The sequence below is a fragment of the Metarhizium acridum genome, assembly GCF_019434415.1.
Source record: "Metarhizium acridum strain ARSEF 324 chromosome Unknown scaffold_347, whole genome shotgun sequence".
Taxonomy (NCBI): Eukaryota; Fungi; Ascomycota; class Sordariomycetes; order Hypocreales; family Clavicipitaceae; genus Metarhizium; species Metarhizium acridum.
In genome coordinates, this window is record NW_027094028.1 from 454,407 (window position 1) to 481,468 (window position 27,062).

At 49.0% G+C, this 27,062-nt stretch overlaps 4 protein-coding genes across 4 annotated transcripts; 2 read left to right on the forward strand and 2 right to left on the reverse strand.

The window, feature by feature from the left end:
* Positions 1 to 3,375: 3,375 nt before the first annotated feature.
* J3458_015222 (uncharacterized protein) lies at positions 3,376 to 3,908 on the forward strand (the record flags this gene model as incomplete). The annotated part of the gene is made up of 1 exon (XM_066120727.1): positions 3,376 to 3,908. Exon 1 carries the CDS (start codon positions 3,573 to 3,575, stop codon positions 3,906 to 3,908), a length of 336 nt encoding a protein of 111 aa, XP_065974319.1. The 5' UTR covers positions 3,376 to 3,572.
* A 2,140-nt stretch (positions 3,909 to 6,048) lies between these two features.
* On the forward strand, positions 6,049 to 7,047 carry J3458_015223 (uncharacterized protein). Its single transcript, XM_007813122.2, has 2 exons — positions 6,049 to 6,323; positions 6,391 to 7,047. The coding sequence occupies exons 1-2, from the start codon at positions 6,212 to 6,214 to the stop codon at positions 6,570 to 6,572; spliced, it is 294 nt and encodes a 97-aa protein (XP_007811313.1). The 5' UTR covers positions 6,049 to 6,211; the 3' UTR covers positions 6,573 to 7,047.
* Positions 7,048 to 7,429: 382 nt separating this feature from the next.
* On the reverse strand, positions 7,430 to 21,091 carry J3458_015224 (Nonribosomal peptide synthetase; the record flags this gene model as incomplete). The annotated part of the gene is made up of 5 exons (XM_066120728.1): positions 7,430 to 14,401; positions 14,494 to 15,461; positions 15,511 to 17,832; positions 17,883 to 19,039; positions 19,170 to 21,091. 5 exons carry the CDS (start codon positions 21,089 to 21,091, stop codon positions 7,430 to 7,432), a joined length of 13,341 nt encoding a protein of 4,446 aa, XP_065974320.1.
* A 192-nt stretch (positions 21,092 to 21,283) lies between these two features.
* On the reverse strand, positions 21,284 to 22,802 carry J3458_015225 (putative secondary metabolism biosynthetic enzyme; the record flags this gene model as incomplete). Its single annotated transcript, XM_066120729.1, has 2 exons — positions 21,284 to 22,491; positions 22,745 to 22,802. The coding sequence occupies 2 exons, from the start codon at positions 22,800 to 22,802 to the stop codon at positions 21,284 to 21,286; spliced, it is 1,266 nt and encodes a 421-aa protein (XP_065974321.1).
* Between the last annotated feature and the right edge of the window lie 4,260 nt (positions 22,803 to 27,062).

The following is a 27,062-nucleotide window of genomic DNA, read 5'->3' on the forward strand; positions in this document are numbered from 1 at the left end:
TCGTCAACAAGTAGCAATTTGATCAGGCAATTCTTAAGAAATAGACTGTTTTACTCGAAAGAGGGATCACAAAAAAAATCTCCTAGATATCAGATTCGCACGCAATTTCGCCCAAGTTCACCATGTCTTCAAGGTACGTAGAAACCTCGCCGTCAAGGGTATATTTTGCCATAATGCTATTTTTCTAAACAGCTAACCACTTTAGAAATACATGCCTCAACTGTCATCAAGAATTCGTTTATTTAGACCATCACGAAAAAAGATGCATCTTATTTGAATGTGGGCAGATAGCGGGCTCCGACGAGTATGGGCTAGTCTGCCCAAATTGCAAAGGGGTCTTTGGGAGCTTATGCAACGTGCTCGCACACCTGAGGTACTGTCTATGCTTCTGGTGCTATGCCCCCATGTGCCACAAGGCGAGAGGCGTAACTATGGATTGTTATTGTATCAAGGGCCTGAAAGCAGGCACAACCGACAAGTGCGAGTCCTGCAACGGGACGGGCAAAATGTTCAACCAGGCTCCATGCCCCAACATGTACCATCATAATATTTTTGTAAGGGATTTGACCAAGGAGTCCACATGTTGATGCTAATACTTGTTCAGTCTTCGGTGTGAAAGCCTGTACGGACCTCATCCACAGAAGGACGACGGTTAACCAAGCAAGGGGATTGCTCAAGGCGCGTAAAGGTTGATTCGGCTTTTCTACGGACGCCACGAGCTCAAGTAGGCAGGGCTTGAGTAGTCAACTGGAGCTAGTGAATCAAGGCGACCAAAGAGTGTTGAATAGAATGTACGCGCCTGAGCATAGCATGTATTTATCTTGGTCTGCCTGCAATATTCTCTGATCTTTCGCTAGTCGCCGTATTTTAAACACATGTTTCTCCTGAAGACAAGATCCTTGATGCCGCCTATGTAGTTTCCATGCTATGAATAAGTCAAAGGCTGTTCGTACGGGGAAATATTACGATAGTCTTCTCCTCAACAGTGAGGCAATCTGTGACCAACATGTACTTTTCGCGTGGTGCCCTCTTGAATATTTCTAGGCAACTGCACCCAAATGGGTATTTGCACATATTCCAAGTTGACACTCTATCGTATGACTAAAATAAGATCTCGTGAAGACATGGACGCGGTTTGCTTCCGAACCCAAATAGACCAAAAGCTTCTAACAATGCAAGCGACTACTTGGACCGAAAATAGAGGATCATCGAAGCTCTCGCGTAATGGTATTGAAATTACATATAGAGGTGTGACAGACCGGATATGCGCTGTTACAATTCCGCAACACGGGTTTCGTACTGGCGCGCAGAGCCAGGAACTTGGCTCTCTCTTGGTTGGCCTTGTCGGGGCCATTGGTCGTGGGCATCAAGAAAAGGCAGGATTATCACGCTAGAAGAGAAGGGACAGAGAATAGATATCTGAGATGGGTCGCGGAAATTGTGGTGGACTACACCTTTTGCAATTTTTGGTGATGATCTGAAAGGGTTGGACTCCAAGTCGGCACGGCTTGTCATGGCTGCACTTGTTGTGATGAGCATCGTCGAGGTGACGGCAGTTGATCGAGCCTTGGGTGATCATATGTGCGATGCCATCTTTTTTTGGCAGGAGCTGTTTGTTACAGAAGACATGTAGATACGTGCGCGATTCAATGCCTTGCATGTCAGCTGCGCTTTGGTCTCACTAGGCTTGATTCAGGGTCAGTCGACATGGAGGAGGGGTGGGCGGCGAAGCTGAATCCTACGGTCGGGTGCCTTTGTGGTTTCAGATTCACGTGCGATTGGATCGCGGCACGTCCGAGTTTTATTCTGTGTTATCCAGTTCAACATGGCTCTGCGAAGGATGAGTCATGATCCGGACCAATTTCCGGCATGATCTGGGACGTGCGTGTCCTGAGCAGATGAGTGGGAAATAGCCCCCCATTCATCCCTCCTCTATGAGGCTCTCATGAGCCTCGAGCCTCCCACCGGCATAAGTGGTCATGGCCTCATGCCCCCGCCGACCTTGTGCCATGATGACTGACCGGGACGTCATGTGACGGTATCGAGAGATATATTTTCCGAACAAGAACATCCAGAACATTCGAGTGGCACTACATTTGCATCGTGTGCATCCTCAAATGGCACTGTGCATCATGAGCTCCATGGTGTTTTTCTCACAAAGAGAGCAGGCAGGGCTGAATCCATTCCTTTGCTCTGTCATGGGCTCTTTATTCGATCCCTTGCCCTGCTTCTTCCTTGACTAATGCATAGGCACCCCTCTCTCCGCGTCACCTTGTTACGTCCTCCCAGTTTCATCCTGACTCGTCCCTACACCTTCAGTTAGTTATCAGGCTTCAGGACCAAGCCTTGGACCCTTCTTGTCGACAGCTTCAGATATTCCGTATAGGGCGGCAACATTGCTGAAGTGGAGGTGCGTATCAAGCATTGTTGGGGTTGTGATACCAACATGTCCCTTTGAGTGCGCCAGGGTGCCACGTGCATAGTACTACGTACCGAATAAAAATATAAACTAATAAAAGATCCTAAATTAAAAGGCACTAATAATAAATTGTTAAGTTTATTAAGAGCTGCATTGTATTGATTATAGCCCCAAGAGGCCCGCCTTTTAACCTTTCGCTTTATTACCAAAAAGGAACCGGGTGGGTATCGCAAAAATGGCACTTTGGCGCGCACCCAAAGGGATTGTTGTCATTGAAACAGACGACCAAAGCCATGGGTGATGGGGACCAATATCTGCTGAGCAGCGACTTTTTCCATCATGGATCAATTTGGAGCCCCACGGACAAGGTGGGATGAACCAGTGGGATAACGATAAGGAAAGTGGACTCAGGAGACTGACCATCGGGACCATGCCATGCTGGTGAGTGCGGCGCGAGTCATCATTTGCCCTTCGCACGAATCCGCAGTCATCTCCAGCTAGGACTGGTCCATTCGGTTGTACGCTTGACAACTTTCAATGTTCCAGGGTGGCCACGGAGCTGTCTCGTATTTCAGTGTGGGGGAGGCTGTAATTTAGCAGACCTACATTATACATGTGGTACATACTTTCACAACTTGTTTTTAATAATAGTACGTGGGAATTTCATGATAAACGCACCATAAACGCTCAATATAAGCTGTAAAACTAATATTACTTTTATCAAGGTAAGCTTATTACTAGTCTTGCATGTAAAACACACTAAAAAGTGTGGATATTAGTTGTCTAACTTGTTGTGCCACGGAGGCCCAAGCATGACAATCATGAGTCAAGGCTTCACCGTAGCAGTTACTCGACGACAACCCCGAGTTGTATCCTGGTGTTTGAGACTCCTGGACCCTGGTATTAATAGCCTCTTTTATGGAAATTGGTCTGTCATGCTAACATGGTCATGACATGGCACCTCCAATTCTTTCTCCTATAAATATACCTGAGCTTCCGACCTGTTCAATCGTCTTTTCACCAGCTGGTACCAATCGCGCCATCACCGGTCTTATCCATCAAGTCTCGCCTCAAATCATCACTTCTAGTCCTAATTCTCACTGCCGCTTTACCCATCCGCACCAGCATCTCAAAACTGAAACCCACCTCTACCATGAAGTGCGCCATCGTATTCGTCTGCACCGCTGCTCTAGTCTCTGCCCTACGGCTGCCCCTACCCCGGGCTGCCGATGAGAACAATCAAGTCGACAAGCAGCCAGCCCAGGGGGAACTGGGCGACGTGACGAAATCTTGCGAGGAGCAGGGAGGTACTCAGTCAACTATTTGCTCTGAAAATCAACAATATATTGGTTATAACGGAATGAATGGGCTTATTGCGTGCTGCCGGCCTACGCCGGCCCCTACCCAGGATCAGGAGCTGCCTCTCGAATCTACCTCGGCCCCGGGGGAGCCGGGCGACAAGAAGGAGTCTTGCGAGAAGCAGTTGTGATGAGCAGGGAGGTGAAGGGCGTCTTGTGAATCTGGCGGAAAGGCACAGCTCGACAAGCAGCCAGCCCAGGGGCCACGGGGTGACGAGAAATCTTGCGTGAAGCAGGGGCGTGACTGCGAGGGAATGATTATGCGGCTTTTATACTTATAAATTTGTAACGGGCAAGCCGCTTTAACGGCGGTTGCTTGCATTGGCTCGAAGCTATAAAATGTCGTCATGCTCTTATGTATTATATTATCTTTCCTTCTTGCCTTGTTCTCTATCTTGATAGTAAACAGCGTAGAGACTAGTTAGTTGTATCAACTCACTAGATGCCTTTCACGAAATTGTCCAACTTGTATGTATGCAAATAGCGCAAAGCAAGAGTCTTCCTGAGGAATCTCTTCTCTCTTTATTTAGCCCCGAGGGATCGTGATTTTCACAGGCGGCTGTGGTCGTATGTGACAATGAGTGTGCACAGTTGAATCATAAGCGCTAGTTAGACCAAAGAAGCTACAAGAACTTCAGATTCGATGAGCCGTTATTCTAGTCCGCACATAACATGCGGACTCAACGTGTCCTCCATGGAGAAGGTAAAGTCTCCTTGGCGTATTGGGAGCGCGTCTCCAACTCGCAAGCAAACACGAGCCCCTACTCTGCTGGCATCGCTTGGGTTGCAGGGCAACCTGCCCCGCTCGTCGAGGCCAAGATTCCACTCATAGATCAAGGGTTCTCGCATGGCGACTCAACATACGACGTTATCTCTCTTTGGAACGGTAAAATTTTCCGACTGGACGACCACATCAGCCGCCTAGAGGAAAGCTGCTCACGAATTAGACTCCAATTGCCTCTAACAAAGAGAGACCTCATACAGACCCTAGACGACATGGCTCGTCTCAGTCTTTTGCAAGGCGCACATGTCCAGATAGTTGTTACCCGTGGGACTTGAAGGCGTACGGGCAAATAAATCAGAACATCTCATGAACCTTCTTTACGTGCTACTGGTGCCTTATGGTTGGCTGATGGACCCGGAGGTACAGTCGCAAGGCGGGAGAGCTGTCGTATCAATGTGATGAAATCTTGTCGACAACCCGGCCCATGCCCTTCGGGTTGAATTTAGTGTTGATCCGAGTTGAGAATAACGGTGGTGCTTATGTAGCAAAGCTTGCATTTGTGGCATCGCGATTTTGGGCATCGCGCCGTCACACGGTTAGGCCACAACAAAGAAGGTATCATGAGGCCCGAGGTCGGACTACAAGCGAGAGCTACCTGGGCCTTTGATATACATAAAGATTTTTGATCTCTTAAAGCCTTTTCAAAAAATTAAAGACCTATAATACTTTGAAGTTTATTATTAAACATTAAACCGGTTATATTCCAAGCCAAGTTACCCTGCCCTTGTCACATCATCCACGAGGGTAGTATGCATCGTAATCAACACCCGATCCTAGCCGTCCAAGGAATATCAGCTTATTAGCACCACTCCACTTTGCCCAAATCTGCAATCCGAAGTAACTCACCAATGTGAAGCTACTAACTGTATCGAGCATATCTCATCTTCCTCTTGTAACAGTCTTCACATGGATGTCTCGGTGGATGCATGACAATGAAGTGGCGTAAGTGAGCAAGCACAAGAGACGAGCAAATCCCAAAGACTACTGGATGAGACAATGGTTGCACACAGTTAGAGTGGCCTTATCCTTGGCACGCCTGGATTAGCAGACACACAACGTCACCAAGCCAGTTTTCGCAGCGGGCGATTCGAAAGAAGTGGATCAAGTAATAAATATAGGCAGCTGTCGGTGTTAATACCCCTCACTTAGAGTGCCGTTACATACATTTGACAGTTTGCAGCTCCAAACCTGTTCTTGACGTCTTGCTCGGCCGCCCATCGGCACATCGGCCCATTGTGTGTTCCTCAAAGAGGAGAATGCCGGCTGACACGGCTCGTACGGAACTACTCTTACATGCACTCGTCAGCAGTTCGGTCTGACGGCCCACAAGCAGTGATACCTTTGGTTGGCCAGCCTGCTCCGATAATCTTGGCGAGTTGTTTCAGCGCACCTGTAATTCGTTTGAAGTACAATTCATGCAGGAGGTAAGCTGATTATATTTCCAGGAAGCACATGTTTATTGTCAATATTATGTATGTAAGACGTAGCCATAACTCTCCTTGGACGCAAAATAGCTAGTTCATGCCCTCTCCTCGATCTATATAATCTCCTCTCTCCCCTTTCATATCCTCCGAAAATTTCTGAAAAAACATCCTTACCATTAAGACCATTTGTAACTACCCTAGATCCTCTGACAAACACTCTTACACCATGTTCAAGTCTACTTTGATCTCTCTCGCGATGCTGGCGATTGCGCCTCTCGCCTTGGCCGATAATTGCACCGGCGGATTGAGCTACTGCGGTAGCAGCCTGCTCAAAAAGGGTGAATTCCCCTACTCATCCTCGTTAAATTTAGCAACAGACTAACCAAGAGTCTCTTATACGTGCAGGAAGATATACCGATCAAATCAACCAGGCGCTCCTCGTCGCCGGCCAGCCTGACGATTATAACCACGTCCATAACTCCATCTTTTACTGCCTTGGTGGATCAAGTGGTGCCATCCAGTATACGACATACTGCTCTGGCTCATGCCAGGACAATGGACAGGGCAGGAGTGATACCTGCGCTTAAAGCAGGCCAGGCGGTGGGTTAGTCTCTCAAATCTTGGGCCGATAGAAACGCGGAGTGTTCCCGAGGTATACTGGACGGGAATGGGTGATTAGGCATTCTCTGGGACGGAAGGTCATGAGACTCTGAGCCAGAAGTTCCCAAGTTCCCAAGCTCTCCATCCCCTCACGATTAAGAGATACTTGTAGTAGTCCCTTGGCTAGTTTATAAACTTGCTTGGACTATTACGTCCATAAACTATTCCCATAACCGACTCTGCGCCACAATATGACTGCAAAGGCTTGCCGTTTATATTTTAACGTTTTTGGATGTAGTTCTTTCTCAATGAAGTAGTTGAAGTTTATGTTGAATGTGTTGACTAGTACTGCGGGAATATCCAGTTTCTGTCGCCAGATACTAAACGCTTTTACAATAAGTAACTAAGCTTTCAACTAGGCTACTTTTACTACTGTATCGCGCAATAGACTTGCTCTTATTCTCGAGCTATATAATATTAATGTGATAAAGTATTGTAGTATTATTATATGCGTGGTTAGTTGCGGTTCGCTAGCCTCAATACAGCTAAAATATAGCGTTACCAAATGTCTTACAATTAGCTCTTTATGAAATTTTCTAAATAATTTAATTTAATATGTTCTTCTTCATTAAGCTAAATTTATACCTCTAGTAGGCTGTAGCTTACTCTTCTTCAAAACGCGAGGTAGTTAGTTATTAGTTATACATACAGGTAGTTAGGTTCACAACTATAACAATAATTTTATTATTACAAGAAGTAAGAAGGACTTATGGAGTACCGACCAGATGTTATTGATATATGTTGTGTGCGGCCAGTTTAAGTTTCCAAGGTGATTTACTTACATCTAGGTCCCAGTTATCAAGTCCTCCACTGCTTCCCCAAAGCTCCGTCTTATCTTCTGGGCTTCTTCCTCGCTTATACTGTCGGACCAATATCCAACAAAGGCGTGGATTACATCATTACCACTCGATCCAGATTTTACCTGAACGCCGAGAGTGATATCCCACTCATTAGGATCATGTCCCCAGAATTGCTCGAACTGAATCCCGCCATCCCTAAAACTGTCATCATTGCCCATTCGTGCCACTCGCGAATCAAGATATTGAAGGCTCATAACCGAGTTCCATACGGGTAGAACTGATCCAATTAGACCATGCTGGTGTGTAAGCGATTCCAAAAAATCATCTTGTGCTCTTGATAATAAGTCACCGAGACTGCCTTTGCTTCTGTCAATTCGGCAGAGTATCATATTCACAAGGGGACCGACTATATCGCCTACGCCCTCGAGGGGGACGTCGCGATTTGCCGTCATATAACCAAACAGTATATCGTCCCGTCCTGTATGGGCAGACAACACAAGGGCCCAGACAACCTGAAAGAAGGTAGCCATGGTGACACCATGTCCGAGGCAAGTATTTCGAATCCTTTTCGCAGTGCTGACGCATACATCTATGGCAAACACTTTGTGTGTTGTCGCAGCTGCTCTTTTGGCTGGTATTGGCGCCGCCTGCGTCCCCCGCGCAAACTTCTTCCAGTAGTCAGAGGACTTGGCTGTTATTTCCTCGCTTTGCCAAGACACAAAGCTACTGAATGCGGGTCCTGGGCCTTTGTTGAGCTGTCCTTGGTAAGCTTGTTGCAGATCACGAAGCATGAGAGCTGTCGAGACGCCGTCATTCAGAGCGTGGCTTATCTCCAATTTGCATGCTTTGTGAGCCCCATCATTAGTTTCGAAGATAGTAAGCTGATGGTGCGGACGATTGAAATTTTGGTAGTCGACAGATCTGTAAGCTTGCGCTTGCGCGACCACGTCATGCTTGTCGACACAAGTAATAACGGGCACATTAGCTGGATAATGTGCGAGTACCACCTGTTCATGGAAGCCTGCTCGTACATCACTGGGTACAATAATCATGCGCAGTATTGAGTGTCTGTCGATTACCTGCTGCCACGCTGATTCGAGCTTCGCTGTATTGACATTGTCTCCTGTGATGTGGAAGGCGAGCTCGATCTCGTAAATTCCCAGCCCACCCTGCTGAGCCATTTTTGATACCATGTGTTGCTGCAGAGGCACGCATGGTAGAATCTCTTGCACATTTTCCATATCAACTCCCAAATTATCAAGCATCTGTTTCTGTAAAGATAACGCATCCTTCTTTGTTTCGCTGCCAGGCTTAGCGAAATAGGTTTCGAATTCAGATGTGTCCAAGTTGCTTAAACTTTCAACCGCGACCTTTAGTAAGGAGTGAGTCGTCGTAATCCATTCATGAATTCTATTCAGGTGTTGCATCCTCTCATTGTACTTAAATGTCATCTTTAGTCTCCCACCCGTGACAATGGCGGAAATATCGAATAGGGCAAGGCGGTTCAGCTCAGGGCCGTTGTCAATGATGATCTCATTCTCTAACAGTGGAGCATCTGAAAAGAGACCATTTTTTGACTCGAGTTGTTGGAAGCTGCCAAGGAAGTTGAAAAGAATCTCTATCCGGGTTGAGCGTGTGCCGAAGTAATCTCTACCAACACTGAAACGTGGTCCCAGGAGCTTCGTCTGTAACCGGGCCTTCTGCACCTCCCGTATCGTGTTCACAATATTATCTTCGACCGACACTACGTGCAGAGGTATCAGAGTAGTGAACCAGCCAACTGTTCCCGAAGGGTCGACATCCTTATCTGCAGACTCGCGGCCATGGCCTTCCGAGAACACGGTAGGGAGTATTGGGTGGTCGATGAACACAGCCGGAAATGCTTGCAACAGAGTTGCTACCATAATATCGACGGACTCGATCGTAGCAGGTGGTGTCATATTCGCATATCCACGTAACAGCCTTGCAGTTTCTTCCTCGTCCAGTGAGAAGGATAGTTCTACTTCGCTACCGTACTTATTGACCTTGTCGGTTATGCCCCAATAGGTGAGATCAAGTGCTTGCATACCATTCAGGGAGGGATTGAGCCCGTTAGCCTGCACCAAATTTTCTTCCTGCTGCTCTTGTTGTGAACGTAGCCAGGTTTGGAAGGAGAGAGGTTTCTCGAAAGACAGTAGGCCGGGCTTGGAGCTGGTCAGGAATTCTTCCATGTCACCAAGAATTACCAGCCAGGAAACGACGTCAATTACAAGATGATGGGCTGAGAGAAGGAGAAGCTGTCCCTGACTCTCATTATTGATGTCAAACAGGTGGGCGGCGAATATAGGACCTTGGCTTATATCAAAAGAAGAGTTTCGCTCTGCCAGAATCTTGTACAGTTTGCTCCGGTCCTTTATCCTCTCAGCTTGAAAAGTGAACGATTCCTCCACCTTGTCAGTCAGACTCTGCGTCCACTCACCTTGATTCCCGCGGGAGAATCTCGCACGGAGCATTGAGTGACGGCTGACAATGGCGTGAATGGCTTGGTGGATTCTCAGGACCTCCATCTTTCGGTTGACTTTGAGCAGTAGGGTTTGATTGAAGTGCGATGTAGAAGAACCCGGAGGTGGGCCAGCAGTATCAAAGAACAGTTTTTGAATAGGGGACAGCCGGAATGGTGTATCCAATACTTCAGCTACAGGGGCATCAATCTCCGTAATCGGGAATGGAGAGCCGAAGATGATAGGTGTTGCAGCCTCGGCCATGCCAAACAGGCTTTTTGCCTTCAAGATATCTCTAACGCTCAAGTCGATACCGGCTGCTCTTGCCTTGATTCGGAGCTGCATGGCTGTAATGGAATCGCCACCAAGTCCAAAGAAAGAGCGATTCATGGGAACGGCTGGAATGCCGAGGACTTGGCTGGCTAGAGTTCGAATAACTGTTGACTGACTTGACGCAGCTACCGCAGACTCTACTTGCGTATCATATTCGCTGGAGTCTAGTAGCAGGTCTTCATAAGCCTCATGGTCGATATTTTCAACCCACTTCGCAACTGCCATCCTATCCGTCTTGCCATGTCCAGTCAGAGCCATCGTCTCAACACAGATCCAGACCGTGGGGATCATATAACTAGGGAGACGTTCTTCCAGCAACTGCCTTATTGTAGCAACCTGATTGCCAGCTGCCTGCTTGTCCTCTCCTTGTAGTGGCTTCAGTTGTTCATGCTCGGGGACGTCTCGCTCAGAAATATTTGACAGGGCCAGGACTGCGATGAGCTTTGCTTCAAGAGGTCCATATGAAGGCACCAAGGCTACCGCATGACGAATGCTGGGGTTTGCCAGCATGTGGTACTCAATTTCTTTGATCTCGACACGTTGACCGCGAACTTTCACCTGGTCATCTTTGCGGCCGACAAAGTGCATAACACCATCTTCAACATAGCGCGCCAAATCACCAGTCTTGTACATACGGCGTGATTTCCCAGCCCAGATTGGATACACATACGCCGCAAGGGTCTTGGCCTGATCGTGTAAATATCCTCGGGACACGATAGGACCTTCAACCAGAATCTCGCCAACACATCCAACAGGAGCTAGTTTATCGTGATTGTGTGGATCGCAGAGCCACATGTGGCAACCCAAGGCATGACCCAGTCTCTTCGGAGAACTGTCCCGCGTGGCGGGTGGATTGGCAGAAGCGTAGATAGTAGTCTCTGCAGGGCCCCAGATGAAGATGAGATCCAGCCTCTTAGCCCACGTGTTGACGTTCTCAGTTGTCGGAGCTTCGCCACCCAACACGAGAGTGCGCAAGGAAGGCACCGAGTCCGGATCAATTAACTGGGCGACTGTGGGCGTGACAAACATCCAGTCTGCCTGGTACTTTGTAACAGCGCCGGCCAGGTCGTTTATACGCTCATATTCGGATGGTATGCATATTGTGGCGCCGCGCTGGAGAGTTGTAAATACATCGGCGCAGCTGATGTCGAACGTGTAAGCTGCGAATTGGAACACTCTTGTACTCTGGTTAATCTTGAATTGCCTGCCGTGGGCGAACGAACTGGATGGAAGATTCCGGTGCTCAACTACAATGCCCTTTGGCCGCCCAGTGCTTCCCGAAGTGAACAATATGTACGCTGCGTTGCTGGGCCTGATTTCTGGAAGGGGTGTATCAAATTTAAGTAGCTGGGTTGTTGATTGATTATCGATGACCATTGTTGGGACTATGCCAGCAAAATCGTCACCAATATTTGTCGACGGTACCAATACAAGCTTTGCTCTGGTGTCTTCGAGAATTTCCTTCTTGCGACTTAAAGGATGTGAAACACCCAGCTGAGTGACGACACCCCCGGCCTTCAGGACAGCAAGCGCCGCGACAACGGCCCATTTGGACTTTTCAAAGCACAGAGGGACAACAGTTTCAGGGCCAATGGACTTTGACACCAAAATCTTGGCAACCCGTGTTGAGCGCTCATCTAACTCGAGGTATGACATCTGACCATCCCAACCCGTAATGGCAACAGCATTGGGATTCAGGCGAACCTGATCGGAAATGATATCATGAACAGTCTTTTCTACGCACTCCCAAGGTTGCGAAGCATTCCAGGAACTTACCTGGTCAACATCGTCACGACTTGCGAGGCGTATGTCGTCCAATGTGTCCAGTTGTTCTATATTGTCGAGTTGTTCAACAACGTGGCGAAACTGTCTGCAAAGTCTCACCATATGCTTCTTCGGGATGACGACTGCATCAAATCTGGCATCCATAGTGATCTGGATGTCACTTTGACCACGTCCTTCCGTCGTAGCGCCGAGAATGCACTCCATCACCAGGGGATAGTCATAATACCCTGTCATCAAGTCTCCAAATCCCTCCACCTCATCGAGGAAAAAATCGACATGAAGGTTTTCCAAAGAATGCTGGACTACAAAAAGGCTTTTCAGACTCAAAGCGGCTTGCACATCCGGACCCAGACCCCGCAAAGCTTGCAAGCCAGCATGCTGGTATGGAATCATGCTGTCTGCTTGATTTTGGACCGTATGTAAGAAATCAATGACCTTTTGTGTACTGTTTAAGCGCACGCGGATAGGAACGGTGGTAACTGTTGGCCCAATTATGCCCTCGACTCCGTCTATGGGACTGTCGCGTCCGGAGAGGGCAGCCCCAAACACAATGTCATCTGATTCAACATATCGCGCCGTAATGATGGCCCAAGCCGCTCTTAAGATAGCTGAATCTCGAATACCAGAGGACCTATGACGCTTCGGTATGTTGAACGCCCAGGTATATCTAGAACTTGGGCGAGGTTCATACACTGGACTTGGAAGCAACGGGAAGCTCTTAGGAGACCCGCCACTGAGTTGCTCATGCCAGAACGTATCTGAAGCGTCACCATCGACTTCACCGAGATAGCTTACAAATCGGCTAAAAGCAATTGGCAAGTATTGCAGCGATTTCTGCTTGTACAGCCTCTCGACAGCAACCAGCAGGTTAGCAGCGCTGACACCATCATACAAGGCATGATGGACGGTCCATATAAATATGCGCGGCTTTGTTGCAATAGCAAACGATGTAAGTGGACGGCCATATTCGACGGTATGTAGTTTATCACTTGCAAGGTAATCGTCGACCGAGACATCGAATTCTTCCCAAGGTAGCTCTTCCTTGACGACCACTTGCAGCGGTTGTGCGTCAATTCCCAGGATAATTCTGGTTCGTAGAATAGGGAACAGGTCGGCCGCTATCTGCCATGCTGCCTTGAAGTTGTCGATGTCTACTGAATCAGGCAGATGGAACATCTTCGTCTCAATATAAGCCCCTGGCTTGTCTGTTGTGACTGCTACCAGGTTCTGCTGTAAAGGAGTGCAGGGATATATGTCTTCGATCTCCTCCTGTTTGATGTTGCATTTCTTGCTGGCTTGAGCAATAGCAGATGAATTAGTGGCGAGCGGTGATTGTACGTGATCTGGTCGAGTTCCACCGACAGCCACATTGAAATATTCCACCATGTCACGCAAAATCGGATGGCTGAATATGTCGACAACTAATAGCACTCTGCCGATACGACGGGCTGCAGACGATAGTCGCATGGCCCAAATTGAATCACCTCCCAATTGGAAGAAGTGGTCATGAGCATGAATGGAGTCCACAGGGACTCCTAGAACCTCAGACCACAGCGTTCGCAGCTCATTCTCAGCGTCTGTCACCTCTGTGAGTGCTGTTTTATCAGAGTCACTGGGGCCTACCAGTGAGTACTGCTGCAGTTGTTCTCTCGTGAGTTGCGCGCCAATTTCACGGAGTGTTCTTCGATCTTTCTTGCCAGTCTGGGTTAACGGCATTTGTTGAAGGCCGATGAGGAACGACGGCACCATGAATGGCTGCACTTTGTCTCTTAAATGTCGCTGTACTGCCAACAAACGTTGCCTCTCAGACGCCGACAGTTGCTTCAGAACAGATGACATGTTGGTTGTACTGTCAGCTGCATCAAGCTGAATAAATGCGGCAAGAGCTGGCTTTGCCCTATCTCCCAATTGATATATCAGATCAACCAGAACACCGTCGGCAGGGAATCCACTGGAAATAATGTGGAATTCAACTTCGCTGCACTCAATCCTCTGGCCACGGAGCTTAATCTGGTCGTCACTGCGACCCATGAACAATAACGACCCATCAGGAGCGTATTTGACTAGATCCCCAGTCCTGTACATGCGCAAATTGGAGATACCAAGACTCTGTGCAAATCTGGGATTAGTAACATAGGTTCTGGCAGTCAGCTGAGATTCTCCGTGGTAGCCTCTGGTTACGATTGGTCCTTCAACACATAGCTCGCCGACACAACCAATGGGAACAAGTTGGTTGTAGTCATATTTGCTAGTGACCCAAGTTCGACAACCTTGGCCACGGCCAATACTATTCGACAGTATGCCTGGTTGTAGCCATGTGGAACTAGTATTGATTGTGCATTCGGCTGGTCCGTATACCTTAATTTGGTTGTTGGTTTAGTACTAGTAAACTCCAGGCGAGTTATTTGCTTTTTTGCCCTGAAAGAGACGAGGTCATCTACCAAACTTACATTTATAAGTTTAACTCTCCCCGCCCATCGGGAATGCAGTTCAGGGCCAATTTTCTCTCCGCCTAAGCAGAGGTGCTCAAGTGTAGGAACTTCGTTGGGATCCAATGATTCGGCCACCGTAGGCACCACGCAGCACCAATTAGCGTTATACTTGTTAATGGCCGCTGGAATGTTATTGAGTCGCTCTTCTTCAGATGGAATACATAAGCACCCGCCTTGCATCAAGGTAAGAAACACATCTGAGTTAGAGTTGTCGAATACATTGGCGGCAAATTGGAAGGTCCGTGTCAGTTTGTCAATGCCCATATTTGCAGCTTGATAGTGTTGCATAGAACAGAGATTCTGGTGCTCTACGACAATTCCCTTGGGTTTTCCTGTGCTTCCCGATGTGAAAAGTACAATCGCTGCATTGTGAGGTTGAATGTTGGTAGCAATAGGGCCACAATCATGATGGAGAGAGTTAAGGAGTTCGTCGTCAACCACAAGAGTGCAACAAGAGCTTGAGCTGAACAAAGATTCATGCTGTGGCGAGCATAATGCAATATTTCCGTTGATTGCGCTTAGTATTTCTTCCCTGCGGGCAGCAGGATATGTTGGGCTTAGCTGCGTGAACGCGCCGCCTGCTGTTAACACGGCAAGCATTGCTATGACGGCGTATTTGGACTTGTCAAAGCAAAGGCTGACCACAATTTCTGGGCCGACGCCTAGGCTTTGGAGACGGATAGACAGCTTCTCAGTGGCCTCTTGAACTTGGTGGTAGGTGTAATTGCCGTCCCAAGCAAAAATCGCCTCTGCGTTGGGTTGTTGCGCCACCCGCTGCGCAATGAGTTCATGAGCACAGGCTTTTATGGTTCGGGGAAGGCTTTTGTTCCACTCCTTGACATTTCTAAAATCGTCGGGATCTATCGTAGGTATACTGTCAAGTGTGTCGGCTGGAGGTACCGGCGTATCGCAGGGTATACAAGATGCTATTGTAATATGTTAGTGTGTACTTGGCGAGGGATAAATAAATACTACCATTGACTATATGCTGGATCATGAAATCGTAGTGTTGGAGTATGCGCTGTATTTGCTCAGCTTGAATGACTGCTTTGTCGTATTGGGCCTCTAGGATTAGACTGCGGTCCTCATCCAAAATACACTTAATCACAAGCGCGAAGCTGTCGTAATCCTCAAATTTATTAATTACCGTCTCCAAGCCATCGATGCCTGTCCCAGATGAAGATGATAAAGATGATGGCTGGATTAAAAACAGATTCGTCAGACTGTCGATGACAGACTTGGCGTTTGCTCCAAACCTTTTGATATTCTGCAGGCCAGTGTGCTCGAATGGAATCATGGCAATTGATTGAGCTTGGACTGCCTCCAGGTATTGTTTGATGCTTGTTCCATTCGCCCGATTTATTCGAATCCTGACTGGAACGGTCGTTATAGCAGGGCCATTCATGTCAGAGACACCTGATATAGGAGCGTTTCGACCTGATAGTGTCTCAGCGAAAACGACATCGTTACTGTCTGTGTAGTGTGAAATGGTCAGCGCCCAAACTGCCCGTAGTATAGTAGCCACAGAAATGGTCTGGGGACCAGGGAATCGAACCACTCCGCTTGTCAGGCGGAATGATTGATCGGGCCAATAATTTTGTTGAGCTGCTGATGGCGTTATTGGGAAACAGGTAGGTATACCCGTGTCTTCCGGGAAATGTGATAGCCAGAAGGCTTTTGCATCTTTATCTTTCAGGGAAGAAAGGTGTCGGATCATCCTCTTGAAGTCAGTAGCCTTAGTCGATACTGTGCCAGTCCGATAGGCGTGGCTGATCTGGTCAAATAAAATACCAGTACTCCAAGCGTCGTATATGGCATGGTGAGCTGTCCAAACGAAATAGCATGATGTACCATCCTGAATAATCGCATTCTTCCAAAGTACGCTGCCATAAGAGACGATGTGCTTCCTATCCTCTTTGAGGTATGCCCCCAAATTATCCTTTTCGAGCCACTCGACATCGCCATCCTCCTCAAGCACGGCTTGAAGTGGTCGATTGATTGTATTCACATGAACGATGCGTGTCCTCAGAATAGGTTCTGATTTTACCACGATAGCCCAAGCTTGCTTGAATCTTGACCAATCAAAGTCCTTGTCCGTAATACGAAATGCTCTCTGCGCTTTATAGACACCATTCTGGCGAGCGGATAAAGCCATGAACCCCTCCTGTAACGGAGAGCATGGATATAAGTCAACAACCTGCTCACTTGGAACACCACACTGTAACGCGACCTCATCTTTGATGCCCTTGAGCGTTTCAGATGATGTTTGGAGAAGGTCAAATGGCTCATTTCCTTGATTTTCTTCACATTTTCTTAGTTTTAGGGTCATCTCTGAAAGTAATGGTGATGTGAATATGTCTCTGACAGTAATCGACACTCCTTTGGCACGGGCTGCTGACACTAGATTCATGGCCGTTACGGAGTCTCCACCGAGACGGAAGAAATTGTCGTTTGCACTGATCTTGTCTGCAGAGACGGAAAAAACATCACTCCAGAGTGTTTGTAGAAGTTTTTCTTCATCAGTCTTGAGGTCTTGACCCTCGCCAATCCTCAGCTTGTAGCTGGATAGTTTGTCATCTGATAAACTGGAAGCAATCTCGTCGAGCTTGGATCTATCAAGTTTTCCATTTGCCGTGCGAGGAGTATGTCGAATCGGTATGAGAAGCGAAGGCACCATGTATTTGGGAAGGTGTTTTCGAAGCTTGTGATGCAGGATTACGAACTCGGCAGCCCGCTGTTCATCGACTGAGATCAAAATATCATCAGAATCCGCCTCCTCATATCGCTGGTCTAAGAACTGAATAAAGGCGACAACCAGAGCCTTACTCCGGGAAGTCTTATCTATGCGGATGGCATCAACTGACACGAGAGCTCTTGTTCCAAGTTGATGTTGTATCTGATGTGCAATCTCATCGAGTTCTACTCGCTGACCGTTGATTTTGACTTGAGTGTCTCTACGACCAAGAATAGTGAGAGTCCCGTCACTGTTGAAACGGCAAAGATCTCCAGTTCGGTAAAATCTACGATTCTGCGAAGGGTACATTCTCTGCGCCCAGCTGGGATTCTCGACAAAGGCTGCGGCTGTCTTGGCCGGGTTCTTCAGGTAAAGTCGCGCCAGGAGAGGACCTTCGAGTAGGAGCTCTCCAATGGCATCAAGTGGGACCAATTTATTGACGTCGGTCACGTCAACCACCCAGGCCGAGCAACCAGGAGCTGTGCCGACATTTGAGCTGCTAGACTCAACTGAAAGCGGAGCGGTGCAAGTAACCGACACAGCCGCTTCCGCCGGACCATAAGCTAGAGAGCTATGTTAGACGGCTCTGCAACGAAGTTATTTTTACACATACTATTATATAGTTCCAGCTTCTCAGCCCAAAGGTTCTTAGCCTCCCGGGAGAGCGGCTCTCCGAGCTGAAAGATACGCCTTAGGGACGGAACTGTAGCCGGCTGAATGAGACTCATAACTGTGCTGGTCAGGTTGGCCCAGTTTGCGCCGAGTCGCTCAATAGCCGCTCCTGGGTCGTTGAGGCGGTCGTCTTCAGATGGTATACATACGCATCCTCCGTGCTGCAGCGTAGTAAGGATGTCCTGGTTCGACACGTCGAATGTGTAAGAAGCAAACTGAAAGACTCGAGAAGAACTGTCGAGTTTTAATACAGGGCCCATCAGGTCCGAGTTGCTTGTCATTGAAGAATGTTCAATAACGATAGCCTTTGGATTGCCAGTTGTGCCCGAAGTAAACACCACGCAAGCTGCGTTGCTGGGCTTGACTTCTGTATGAGGATGGCCATATTCATCCGGCAAACTATCAATGAGCTTAGGTTGGACTATAACAAGGTGTTTCAAATTTCTCATTCCCACGAACAGACGTGCATTGTCAGCAGTAGTGCAAACTACGGTCGCATTTACTTCACTGACCAGGTATTCTAACCGTCGAACAGGGTGGCTGGGATCAAGACCTACGAAAGCACCACCGGCTTTGAGAATGGACATTATTGTTATGACTGCCCAACCTGACTTCTGGAAGCAATGCGGGACGATGACCTCAGGGCCAACACCCCAATTGCGCAAGTGGTGTGCTAAACGGTTCGTGATATTGTCGAGCTCTGTGTATGTCCATGAGCCGTCCCAGCCGTGGATTGCTGGAGCTTCAGGTTTGGCTCTAGCATTCTCTTCGAAACGGGTGAATATGAGGCGTTCAGATCTTGGTCGGCTATGGCCGTTAAACTCGACAAGCTTAGCGAGGTGGTGTTCACCAACAAGTTCGAGCTCCCCAATGGTCATTTGAGAATTAGCCAGTACACAATGGACGGCCCTTTCAAAAGTGCTAGCAATACTCTCTGCCTGCAAAGGGGTCATAAAGTCTACCCAATGTCGTAGGGTTGCTCTGGCACGGCCGCTTGAGAACCAAATATCCAGCGTAAGAGGATACTCGGTGGGATCGTTGACCGAGATGTTCTTTACGTCAATGCTGCTGTCATCCAGTACCTGAAGCCCTTCATCGCTATTGAAAGTAATGACAGAATTAAAAAAAGGGCCATCTGCGGAGTTGGGTGACGTGCTGGATGTTTGCTAGGCCAATATGCTGGTGCGGCAGACATTCCACGAGGCTGGCAGCCGTTCTCCCAACTAACTCAGAAAGTTGCATATCTTGAGCCAAAACCAGCCGATGCACCAGCATGTTTAGAAAAGCCCCGACACCACCTTCAATATTTGGCAGTGCCACATCTCTGCCAGAACAAATAAGACCAAAACACACGTCATCAGACTCAGTGTATAATCGTAGAACCAAAGCCCATGCAGCTTGGAAAACGCTCGCAGGCGACACATTTGCCTCTTGGCAGAACTTGTACAGAACGTCTGTGGCTAAATTGAATTGGACTTGCGCCTCTTTGGCCAATTTTTCAACACATTTTGCCTCCAGCTGAGCCAGTGGAGGAATAAGGCAAGGCCGGAGATTCACCAAGTAGGCTTTCCAGAACTGAAGCGCCGGCTGCGCAGGAAGCTGCTGAAGGCGTCGGATGTAGCTGCTGAATCTGAATGCCTGGTCGACAGGTAATTGACCTTCATAAGCCAAGACAAGATCGTAAACAATATTGGCAATGGAGCTACCATCAATGATAGCGTGGTTAATATCCAACTTAATCAAGAGCCTGTCGGCGGATACTTGACAGATGGTAAGTCGATGAGGAAGCATTCCGCTGGCGAATAGTAAAGCTCCCTGCTCCTTGAATACGCGATCCGCTTCTAACACTGCGCAGTCAACCATGACAATATCAGGATCGACTTTCTTGAGAACAACTTGATCGAATAAGCCATTCCTAGCCGAGCTTTCTATAAAGACAGTGCGAAGAGACGAATGCCGCTGAACAACCTGCCTCCAGGCACTAGCCAAGCGCGCGGCATCTACCGTTGCCTCGGGCTTGCGAGGTGTGATCTCTACAATGTTGAAGTGCTGGTAGACACCGCTGTCTAAAACACTCTGGCTGATCAAGAGGCCCTCTTGCATTGGAGAGCATGGATACACCTCATCTATCATGTCCATGTCAGCCGCAATTGCAGGGAGACGATCCGTAACCAATGCTTCGAGACTATTGTAGTTTAATGGAAGCAAAGGGAAATCTGCCAAAGAGTACTGGGTACCAGATCTGACCACTTCATCCATCAGACTATGGATAGAATGCTCTACTGACTCGAACCATCCCCGAATTTTGTCCCGGATCTGGAGAGATGGGTTATAAACACATCTTATCTGTAGTCCCGTCTCCACTGGCCTAGCAAAGACATCGATAAGGAAGGTCCCTTCGGGTTTGCTGTGCAGACTCCTTAATTGACAATCAAAGAGACGGCTTTTTTCAAGCCTAATCTTGGAGCCGACACTAGTGCCAGTATGAATTGGATCCTGATACTCAAAGTGAATATCCAATGCTTCGCCGCTTCTCACACTTCGCTCATCGTTTTCATTTGCTCCGGGAGTTTTTGTCTCATTCCGTATTGAGATTCGACGAGCATCCTTGACCCTTCTAAGTATATCGAGGATACTGTCGATTTCAGCAGCCTCAATCGATACCGTGTTCAATACTTTGAAACAGCCGACGGTGCCTGAAAAGTTCAGTTCACTATCCTCAGATGTACGGTTGCTGTCAAACATGTGTATAGCCGGCAAAATTGTATCAAAATTCCCTTCACTGGAAGCCTGAAGCATGCTAGCTACAATTATGTCCTCAGGCTCCGTGCGAAGAGCTTTGTGAATTTCGTAGTTCAGGAGTTTGTCAGTCGCAATTCGGTCGATTATAAAAGTATTCTCTACCACCTCCAACACGTCTGTGTTCGATGAACGTGTGTTCACAGACGAAGATCCGTTGTTTGGTAGTTGATCAGACGCCGAGTCGCGGCCAAAGCTCTTCCCGACCCACTGACGAAAGTGACTTTTAGCCCTACTTTCAAGTGACGCAGTCAAAAGATAGGATTCAAGGTCCTGGAGGATGATGTTCCACGATGTTGTATCTGCTACTGCTGAATGAGCAGCCATAATCGCAAGTTGATGTGATCTCATGATGACAAGGTCTGCAGAGAAAACAGGACCCGAGGGCCGTAAGCGTCGTCTTGCGGATAGTTCAATACATGTGATATCCGCAACACTGTCCGCAGTGTAGACGTTGAAGTGGAATGATCCCTCCGTCTGGGGCTCGGTTGTCTGCACCCAGTGGCCAGGGCTGCTGGAGAATCGAGCACGCAACATGGCATGTTAGGAGACGATCGCTTCAATAGCGGCCTTGAAGTAATCCTGGGTAATGTCTCGCTCTACTTTGATTACCACAACCTGACAGGGGGCTTCTCTAAACCCGATGTTATCGTCGCCTAGTGGAATGGGACCAAGGAGCATGGACTGGACAGGAGACGCTTTGATTGGCAAGCTAAAGTCTTCTCCCTCATTCGCCCTTTCCTGTTCAATTCGAAAGGCAAGGTCTCGAATACCACTACTTTTGACGATGTCTTCGAATCTGAGACGGATTCCAGCCTTTCTGCAATGGGCTAGAACTCTCATTGCGGCGAGACTGTCTCCCCCAAGTGTAAGGAAGGGCCTGTCGACAGGGATCAGATCTGGGGCCAGATTCAAGATGCGACTGTAAATTGCGCGAAGAGTAGTCTCAGACTCAGACAAGATTGAATCATTCTCGTCTTCCAGCCCCAAATTCATCAGCCGCCTATAAGTTGAGTCGTCCATCGAGATCAGCCAATTCATGACTAGTTTGCGATTTAGCTTCGCGGATATAAGCAGAGGCCAAGCTTCTATGACAATCCATACTGAGGGAAACATGTATTCAGGCACTTCTCCGTTCAGGAACTGACGAACATTTGCGATCTGGTCTCTTAAAGCTTCATGATCAGTTGTGCTCACTACTGCAACCTTTTGCCCCGGTTGTGCTTCGACAGCGAAAGTGCGGAGGCTCAGAACGGCGACCAGCTTCCCACTACAAGGCCCTAATTTCGGCAGGAAGACGGCAACATGATTCACGTGTTCATTTTGCGCAATGTTGTGTTCAATATCGCCTAGCTCAATACGCAATCCATTTAGCTTTACCTGGTGATCTTTACGGCCCAAAAAATGGATAGTTCCGTCGCTATTGAACTTGGCAAGATCACCAGTTTTGTATAAACGCATCGAGGTCTCGGGTTTGGCGCCGATGGTTCGCAGCCATTCGGTCGACCACGGGGGATCTTCAATGAAAGACTTCGACGTCTTCGACGGGTCGTTCAAGTAGCCGCGGGCCAAGATGGGGCCGGAGATGAGCAGTTCACCAACAGCACCAATGGACACGAGTTTGTTGTGGTCATTCGCGTGAACAATCCAGCAGAGACCTCCGACGGCTCGGCCGATGTTCGCTGGGTCGGCGTCCGGTTGAACATTGGCGTCACCAGCGGCGGCTACAGAACACTCAATTGGGCCATAACCTAGTTAGGTATATGCGTTAATTCAGCCGAAGGCTGACTCTACATTAATCCATAAGTTTTCCGAATAATGAGGGTTTGGTGCAGGCTTGACAAATAAGTTTCTATTGGTCCAAATTTTGTATGGGAAATCGCGAAAGAAGGCTGGATTGGTTGGTGGCTCTAGAAAAGTGGGTAAAGGACAGCCACCGTCTGTCGGTGCTTCTTTGTTTACTTCTCTGTTTACAATCGTTTACAATCGTTTACAATCGTTTACAATCGCTAAATTTGCCCAGCGATCTGTTCGTTTGCTTGGCCAGCAGCCTTTCTTCCATTATTGAAACAGATGTACCGCATGGTTGGGTATGGATTATGATTCTAGGGGTAATATTAGTCCTAGATCTGAATTGGCAGTCCATTGCCCGTCTTGCGACCGAACAAAATCACCAAGTAATTTCGTTAGCAGGAGGAAATCTGCCAATCCAACTACAACCTGTCTGGAATGCCGGGACCACCGCAATTCCGAGGTAACTGACACCATTGATATACTATATATGCCTCCCTAACCTGATCAAGCGTGCCAGGTCCAAAGGTGCCGTCCTTGCATTGAGAAAGCTGGCTGTCCGTCCTACCTCAGCTGAGAGATCTGCCCCGAAAAGAACCGACAGAGACGCTGGCCTATCGCCTCCTAACCAGAGATCTGGAACCCAACCTACATCGCCAGAGAAGCTACGGCAACAACATACAGCTAGGAGTTTGTTCGGAGAGCCAGGCAGCCAGCCGCAGATAGTGCTGGGGACGCCGATCCCACCAACCCAAGCGAGCTCGCGGCTCTTCCGGGCTCTAGCTCCCTCACCGCCTGTGCCGCCCTCGACCGATCCTGTCGCCTCACATTCTGATCCATCTACTGTCCGAAGCAGCACGACTGGTGTGGACTACTCTTACCTGGCTGTTAGGTTCCACAAGGGCGGGAAGGACTCGCAAGATGATGCCTCCAAGGCCGGCGCCAGGGCCAAGCAGGCCACTATTCGGCGCGACCATCGTTCACGACGCCGTGCAGGGGAGGCTGTGTCACTAACTCCCACAATCTCTCAACTCGGCGTCTTTGAAGGTTCTGATGGTCCTGGAGAAGGTATCCTTGTGCTGTGGTCCCGGCAGTTTGTTCAAGCTAACCACGGAACGTAGCTGGGAGTCAAGATCGACTACAGGCAAATGAGCTCCCAGATGGGGATGGAATGACCAAGGAAGCGGATGACAGGGGACAGTTCTCTGAATCTGATGTTGACGTCGAGGACTATTTCAACTTGCTGCTTTCACCTGCTCGACCACGGAAGTACCTCGAACACCTAGGGGTAGAGTCTGATTCCGATCTAGGGGACGAAGACGGGAACGATAATAGCAATGCCTTGGACGAAAGCCCTCTTCGCTATTGCTCGCGGCAGCCTTCCAGAAAGTCAGGGCCTCGTCGCCGTGCTCGCCGTGGTCCTGCCCCTGGTACAGGAGGGCGGCCAAAAAAATCTCAAAGGCAAACTCGATCGTCGGGGCCGCCACGACGGTACCGGAGTCCAGTGATGATTCCACCTGAAGAATCGGCCGTATTTCACGCACAAGATCCGGTGTGGAATGGGGACCTGGACGCTTGCGCCTTGACCTGTCGTGATAAAGCAATCCTCCGTGAGTTCTGGACAAAGCTGGACAATGACCAAATGCAATTTTGTGGTCGATGTCAAGAGCGTTGGTTCCAGATGAAGATCGATTCTGATGGCATTTGTGCGCGTTGCTGTCGAAAGGATGATAAACGCGGCCCTGAAGAGCCGTACTTCTTCTCTGTGGACAACCAGTTGGATTTTGGCTCCGTACCGACTCAATTGCCTCAGCTTACACCTACTGAAGAGTCTTTAATAGGCCGTGTTCACGTCCACGTGAATATTATGCTTGTGCGGGGCCAGCAGTACAAATATCGGGGACATGTTGTTCACTTTCTCCGCGAGGTTGGCTTGGTGTACAACCAACTCCCGCTTTTGCCGCGGGAGTTGAACACTGTATTACTCCGTCCTTCCAATACGTCGTCCCATGCAAACCTTAGCCGGCAATTCACCCGCCAGTTCCGTGTACGCCGCCAGCCAGTTGCCATATGGCTTAACTACCTCCGGCGCCATCATCCTGGCTATCGATGCATCGTCATCGACGAAGAGCGGCTGAGTCAATTGCCTCAAGATGGCAATGTCCTGGACGACATCCCCCAGAGCCAGGTGGAGGCTGCCGAAGTTGGACCCGAGGAAGATGAGGAGGCAGAACCGGACCTGGAGGACGAGGCTGCGGTGCCGGACCTTTTGGCCAAGGACACGGAGCTCGATGCTCTGCGGTCTATTCTTGCCGGAGAACCAGAAGCTGAACCAAGGCTTTCCACAAGCTTCCAGGAGCAGGTGCAGCACGAGCTGCAGCTTCCGAATATACGGCGCACACCCATTAATGAGTTCAATCGCTCTCATGCCCTACTCTCCTTAGCTTTTCCCTGCCTCTTTCCTGACGGGAGAGCCGACTTTGTTGAGCCTCGGCTACGGTCAATCGACTACAAGGACTACATCGAGCACGCGATGCGCTGGCATGACGGGCGTTTTGCACGCCACCCGACCTTCCGCTTCGTCGCCTTCAATACTCTGATGCGGTCACAGGCCCGTGCACGGTCCAAATTCTTCGTGAAGCAACACGATGGTAGTCATGAACCGCTCACACGGGAGCAGCTTGTTCAGGCACTGGAGCACAGCGAGGACCCTGAGGCGCAGGTGCTAATCAACTCAATCACAAGACATGCGGTACCTATTCGCGGCACGCGCCCCTTCTGGAACAGGAAGAGGCAGGACCTCGAGGCCTATGCCTACAACCTTGGATGTCCTGGTGCATTCATCACATTCAGCCCGGCAGATTTACACTGGCGGAGTCTCTACCAGCACATGCCCCGATATGATGAATGGCTGGCTGCGTCCGAGTCCGAGAGGATGGGTCTCTCGCGCCAACTTTTGCGTCAGAATCCTCACATTGCTGCTTTCCATTTCTACCGCCGATACTGTTTCTTTCGAGATATCGTGTTAAGCAAGAAGTTCAACATTACGGATTACTGGGATCGGTATGAATGGCAAGGGCGTGGCAGTCCGCACAACCATGGCCTGTACTGGATGGAGAATTGCCCAAGAGTCGACATGGTGGATGAAGCCGCTCGTGATGTTTTTGCACGCACGTGGGGATTCCACATCACTGCCATTAATCCTGAGCCGACTAGGACTATGCCCCAGGGTGAGGGTAACCCCCTGAGCGTAGATCCACTGAGTACAGAACTGACATTCCTGCGTCTCTCACAAATCGTCAACCGCTGCCAGCGCCACAGATGCAATACCACATACTGCTTACGCGTAAGGAAGAGAACCGTTGATCTGGCGAGGGATATGGAAGGCGCTGCTGCAGATATCGAGGCGGCCAATGCGGCCAATCCAGAGCGGGAGTGTCGTTTTGACTTTCCTCGTGCCTTGCGGGAGCTGGCCGCAGTGATCAGGAAGGAAGGCAAGTCGTACTATGTCTTCGAGGCGGCGCGGAATGACAACCTCATGAATCACTTCAATCCCGCCATTATACTAGGCTGGCTAGCCAATATCGACATATCTCCTTGCACCAGCCTACAGGCGGTTATTACGTACGCTGCCAAGTATTGCAGCAAATCTGAGAAGAAGACTGAGCCTTACTGTAAGCTTGCAGACCAGGTTTTGCCGCACACGGCACACCTTCAGCCGCTATTATCCTTCTCCTCTCGCCTGATGAATAAGCTGATTGCCGAGAGAGATTACTCGGCGCAGGAGATTTCCCATCTTCTCCTTAACATTCCTCTGCAGGAAGGCACGCGGATGGTGGTCTCTGTCGACTGCCGTCCTTTGGAGCAACATGCACGTTCGTATCGCGTGGATGAAGATGTCAACGAGACCGTCGGCAGCTACAGGAGGTATCTCGAGAGAAATGACCAGCACGAGGATGCAACTTACCTCGAGTACCTGCAATCGTATAATCTCAAGACGTGGAGGAGACTCGCTGCCAACGCGAAGAAGAGAGTCCTGTCTTACTTTCCTCGATACAGGTCCGTGGAGGCATCTCCCCAGTTTGGTGACTTCTGCCGTGTTAAATTGATGATGGCTCATCCGCATCGCTCTCCAGAGGAGTTGCTCACCGTGGGCGGGCAGCGGTTCGATTCCTTCGCGGCTGCGTACAGGTTTTGCAGAGAGCAGCACCGTGACACCCATGCGGACGATCATTATGGGGAGCCAGATACAAATGAATTGAGGGCTGAGGACGACGAATTTGAGCTTGAGGTCCATGAAGAGCCCATTGTGGATGAAGACTGGCATGAACTCGCCCGCATGCTTCCCGACCGCCCGCTGGAGGAAGAGGATATCGACATGCTCGGCCGCCGAGACATCGACATCAATTATGATTGGACCCCTCACGTTGGACGGTATACTGATGACGGTATTCTCAAGGGCGACTACTGGAAGCAACGCAAGGCGGCAAACCGCCTTGACCTTGATGTGGATCATCAGCCCTTGGAAGCT